A 5,679-nucleotide genomic window follows, 5' to 3' on the forward strand; every position below is an offset into this window, starting at 1 on the left:
AGCTGACGGAGAGAGGGAGGAAGGATATAAAATCAGTGGAAAAACCAAGGCTTCTGAGTAAACAAACACTAGTTCTGTTTCTTGGCACTGCACTGTTAACCCTTTCACTGACTGTGGCATGGCATGGGAGATGTAAGATGAATGATCTGTCGGAGGAGGTTTCAGCTCATGTCATTCAATGAAATTAAGTTACATAACTGAAAGTTGTGTCCTTAATGATTCATGAAAAACTTTGTTTTTTAATAGCAATTTAGTTTTATTGCAAATACATATACAAAAAGGTCTTTCAAAGACAGTACAAATACATGGCGAGATCAAAGAAGGAAAACATGAGTATGGGAAACTTCAGTTCTTTGATATCGTGAGAAAAAAAAAAAGTTTTTAGAGCAGAAAGGATGGATCGTCCCTCTGGTGATCCCACAAACAAACAATCTGACATTGTAACTGAGATATCATTTTCCAGTTCTTCAGCCATCGCTTCGAAGTCCAACTCAAAGAATATTCATAAAAAACAAATAATCCATACACATTTCGTTAGATAGTCTCCCCCCTCAATAAAAGGCAAATACATACTTAAAATAGACATTTACATAAGATAAATAAACCGAAATAAAAAGACAATAGTAGCGTCTAACGTTTCTCTAAGTACCTCTTGGGTTGAAAATCAAAATTTGAAAAAAGAGGAAATAATATGCGGTCTACATTGCAAACAAAGCAATTCATTAGTTATTAGAATAGTATGCAAAATAATTCCTTTGAAATAAAATTAAAGCTAATAAATAAATAATGTTTAAATTGGATTTGACCAGAGGAAAGGGGGGAGGGGGGTATATTGGACACCAGCATGGTGGGAGACTGCATGGGGACACCCAAAGGGTCAAAGGTGACTTCCTGTTGCTGTCAAACACACACTGTTGGACGGTAAGCGTAATCTCAGCTGTGGCCATAGAGCATGCACACACATTCTCACACACTCTCACACACAAGCACACGTTCAAAAAGTTGAGAAAATTTGACAAATCCAAGGCACAGATGGTGAAAGGGCTGCAGTCTCCCCCGTCAAGACAGCACAGCATTGTGAAACCAAGGCTCTCCCTCTTGCTCTGTATTGCCTCATAGCTTTTCAACGATCATGACACATTAGCTGTGAAGACAAATAAACAGCTTAAACACAAACCTTACTGGCTGAACGGAAAGGAAAAGCAACAAAAGAGCAAAATGAAACCTAACAGAGGACCAGAATCTGAACAACCGTGAGTGGTTGAAATACTTTTAAAGATAAAGCTTCTTCACTTCATGTTTATAGAAAGAAATAATTACTAAACCCCTCCCGACCCCACCCCTGTGGGTTACAAACTGCCAGCGTATGAAGAAAAACAATACAAAAAGAAACATACACAGTACCTACTGGAATATCACCGATCAATAAGTCCTCACAGAGGATTTTCCTAGGTCTTTTCATCTTTCTAAAAATATATATAGTTTCTATAAAGATATGATAGCAAGGCACGACGTGAGCCAATCACAAGTCCAGCTCTCCTTTATATTCAAGTGTCTGATTCAGGGAGCCGTTCTGGAGGAAGAGTTCACCCTGAAGTTAAGAGTTTTAGAGAAAGTCTGTGTCTGTGTCTTTGTGTTGTCTCTCAGTCTGCAGAGAGGCTCACGGTCTTGTGAGCTGGGTGTAAACTGGAGCCTGCTCCCAGTGCTGTGGGCTGCTCTGAGGGATGGAGGGCACCCCCGAGTTGTCAGCTATGGGCGTGTACATGGGCCTCTGGCTGGGGCTGCTCAAGTAGCTGAAAGTTGAGTAGAGCCCGGAGCCCTGCCCCGCCCCCGCATGGCTGTAATAGGAGGCAGCAGCAGCAGCGGTGCTCCCCCCCTGGTGGTCGGAGTAGTCGTACTGCTGCGCCCTGGAGATAGCCGGGTAAGAGGAGGAGGAGCTGTAGTGCTGCAGGTTGAAGGGGCTGAAGGTAACGTGCTGTGGGGAGCCTTGCTGCTCACTGTAGTGACTGGGACTCAGCTGCTCCGTCTTGATCTGGGTCCTGTGCTGGGCCTGAGCTGCTTCTGAGCCGCCGCTGCTCCCCAGGGTTGTCAGGCTGTGCTGCTGCTGTCCCTGCTGGCTTTGGCTTTTGGCCATCCAGGCTGTGACACCTCCTGCCTGAGGGCTCACTGGGGCACCGCTGCTGATGCTGTAACTGCCAGTATAGCTGACTGGGGTGGTGTTTCCCCCGCCAGTTGTTGAGCCAGGGTGCCCGTTAGGAGGCAGGTACTGGTCAAACTCATTGACGTCAAAGGTCTCAATGTGGGAGATGACATCACTGCTCAGCTCCCCAATGTCCACATCTCGGAAGTCGATGTTGAGCTGGCGCCCGCCGGGGCCATCAGTTAGAGAGCGGAGGCCAACTTCACGTTTAAGGTCCATCTTGCCTGAGCTGATATCAGTCTTTGGGGTGGTGGGAGGAGTAGGGGGGCCCTGGGAGCCTGGAAGAAAATTAAGACACATGTTAAATATATTTTTTTAAATGTATTTTTTCTATTACATTATTATGCTTTAACGTCAAACTAGAACTACTTAATGATCTTAAGAGGGAATGGGACTTAATCAGTAATTGAAAAAAACACTGAAATACATTTTAAAGATTCTTTATGCTCACCTGAGTGCTCTCCAGGAGAGTGCACCTCTCCCATGCTAGAGGCTGGAGAGTCCGCCTGCTGCAGAGCTTTGAAGATGGCGTTAGGCGATATGTGTGTCTGCTCACTGCCGTCCTCTGAATCGCCCTGGCCGTTCTTCACCGACTTCCTCCGCCGAGGCTGGTATTTGTAGTCGGGATGATCTTTCTTGTGCTGCACACGGAGCCGCTCAGCCTCTTCCACGAACGGCCGTTTCTCTCCTTCGTTGAGAAGTCTGTGCGTAAGAGTGACAAGTATTTTACTACACTGATAACTACAGAGTGCAGTGAATATACCAATCTTTGACAAGACACTTAATATATATGTAAGAGCATGCAGGCTTTCAGCTTGTACAAGGCAAGGGCAAAAAAAAGTGTACATAGACTGAAGCAATAATATAGAGACATGAACACACTCTCATTTCATCTTGGATCAGTGCGTAAAGGCTTGATATTTCAAACTTACCTCCAGAGTTTCCCCAGAGTTTTGCTGAGCTCCGCGTTATGCAGGTGTGGGTATTGATCTGCCAGCTTCCTTCGCGCAGCCTGAGCCCACACCATGAATGCATTCATTGGTCTCTTCACATGGGGCTTGTTCTTGGAAGATCCGTTAACACGCACTGGCATAGGGACGAGAGTCCAGTCGTAACCTTTGAGCACCTGGGACACAGCCTCACGGATGCAAGCGGGAAACTTATCTTCCTCGTCCTTCTTGAACTCTCCGTCTACCAGAAGCAGCCCGTTCTCTGATGGACGGGTGTTCTCGGTGTCTGAGCCCGAGCCAGAAGGGCACGGGGAGCCGGCGGAGTCCTCAGACATGCTCGGGCTCGGGGCATCAGAGAGACACTTGTCTTGTTCCTCCGTCATCTTCAGGTATGGGTCGAGGAGATTCATACGAAAAACCGTGTGGTGCCAAATTACGCGTAAAACGAGGGAATTCTTCCTGCTGTCTCGCGAGAGTAAAGCCTCTAACTTGACTTCACTCTAAGAGTTTTCGAGTTTTTAGGTAAAAACAGCACAAACGGGAACTGATTTTGTTTTGCTCCGGTGCGTAAAACCTGTCCGAGGACGAGTGTCTTTACGCACGAGTTGGACGTGTCTCGTTTCTGCAAGCGGGTCCGCACTAAAAAGGGCAAAAATCAGCCCGCTGGTTAGAGTTTGCCTTCAACTCTGTGGGATGAAACGTAAAGTGCTCCTTTCGAGTCTCCAAGTACAATCCCCGGGACGTGTGAGTGCTTTGAACTGCAAACTCCGTGCGCGCGGGCTTTATATCAGCGTTACCATGCCGCTCAGGAAAGCCCGACCCTCATAGGGCGAGAGCATGTGACGCCAAAGTGAAGGAATTCGATCCCATTTTTCCACCTCTCCTAACCAGCACAGAAAACACACACAGACACGTTCTCCTAAACAAACACACACTGCCCACCAGTCAGAATATATGCTGTTTTACTCGACTGGATTTTCCAATAGATATTTACAGGGCTGAAAGAGATTAAGCTTTTTTCTACTTTATCAGACTTGTGCTCTATTTTTTTAAACAAAACATGACATACAGAGATGGTTTTACTACAAAAGAAAACAGAAAAAAAACTCATTGATTCAAAATCTCTTATCTTCAAAAGTCCACAAGTGTTGAAACTCTGATTGATGACTTATGCATCCCTGCAACTCTTTACACTCTATTTCCTACTTTAAGAATACATTTCTTGATTGATCTAGGGTTCCTTTCTGCACACTAGATCTATACTTTCAGTTACATCATTAAGTCAATAGGGGGAGACAGTAGCCTAGGAACCCGGTAAACTGCCTCCTTGCCGTGTTAGGAGCAGCATTTAGAAGAGGGAGTTCCAGCAGACAGCTGCAGTGTAACAGCTGCTGTCTAGAATCAACCTCTGGTGTGTATTCCTTATCTCAGTTTTCCTCATACAGCAAAGCAATATCACTTTGAATGTAGATTTCTGTTTAATTTGCTGAGTTTTCAACTTGCACATCCTATTTTTTTTTTTACCCAGTGTCCCTCAAAATGCTCAAAATATTCTGGATATAATGTTTCACAGTATTATTCACGACATAAAATCAATTTTGTAACTATTCCGATACAAAAAAAAATTAACCACCAACACCTTTTAAAAAGGAATCTGATATTGTTAAAATAGAAAGTTGTATCATCTCAACTTCTGCCATTTTTTAACACTTTTTTTTTTAGCATTTTAGAACATAGAATTGTAGTGTTTATAGAGAGGGAAGTATGTCTATATTTCACTCTGGTACAAGAAGGAATCCAAACATATACAATACACTCCATTTCATGTTCAAATCTTGCATTTGAAATTATGTACAAAGTACCTTCTCTTTTCATTTGCAAAAAAAAGTTGTGGGGTTAAAAGACAAAAAGTAACTTCCCTCTGAAATGCATTTGACAACTGCTTTAATGTGCATCTTGTTTTAGTGCGTTTTTATTTTTCAGAAGTCCGTGCACAGCCCAGCACACACACTGTCTTTGTCCTCTCCCTCCATCCAACACACTCTCCAATCGACTCTCCAATCAGAGTAATCTGAAGTACTTCGCCATGGTCACTGATGCTAACCTGCCTGCACACGCCCCCTTTGATTGTTTATTATGCTTTGTGGAGATGTGGAAATGTAAATCTCAGTTCAGGCTAATGTGGACAACATGTGCTACCTGAAGTTGCTTTTAATAGCTCACAGATGTCAAGTCCAGCCAATTTCACTGGGCTGCTGCACGCTTCGCTGCACATACAGACACCCACAGTCTTTTTTTGAACATATACAGCTCTTGTGTTTTATTTTTCTCTCCTTGTATCTGTCTCTAAATGCTGTAATGTTGCTTGTTTGCATTTAGTTTGGCTGCTCAAACTCTGGATCTCTCTGTAATTCTTTCTCTCCCTGACCAATTAGACCTGTGGTTTCAAAACACTAAAGCCTAACATCACTGACTCCATCGTTCCCCGGCCAGTTTATTTACTTGAGACATGCTTATTTAAAATACCCA

At 44.0% G+C, this 5,679-nt stretch overlaps 1 protein-coding gene across 1 annotated transcript; it reads right to left on the bottom strand.

Annotated features, from left to right (window-relative positions):
• Positions 1 to 241: 241 nt before the first annotated feature.
• Positions 242 to 3,908, bottom strand: LOC117829595 (transcription factor Sox-9-A-like). The gene is made up of 3 exons (XM_034707171.1): positions 3,133 to 3,908; positions 2,652 to 2,902; positions 242 to 2,478 (listed from the first exon to the last, which is right to left on the bottom strand). Exons 1-3 carry the CDS (start codon positions 3,558 to 3,560, stop codon positions 1,661 to 1,663), a joined length of 1,497 nt encoding a protein of 498 aa, XP_034563062.1. The 5' UTR covers positions 3,561 to 3,908; the 3' UTR covers positions 242 to 1,660.
• Positions 3,909 to 5,679: the final 1,771 nt, after the last annotated feature.

Source organism: Notolabrus celidotus, chromosome 18 (genome assembly GCF_009762535.1).
Source record: "Notolabrus celidotus isolate fNotCel1 chromosome 18, fNotCel1.pri, whole genome shotgun sequence".
Taxonomy (NCBI): Eukaryota; Metazoa; Chordata; class Actinopteri; order Labriformes; family Labridae; genus Notolabrus; species Notolabrus celidotus.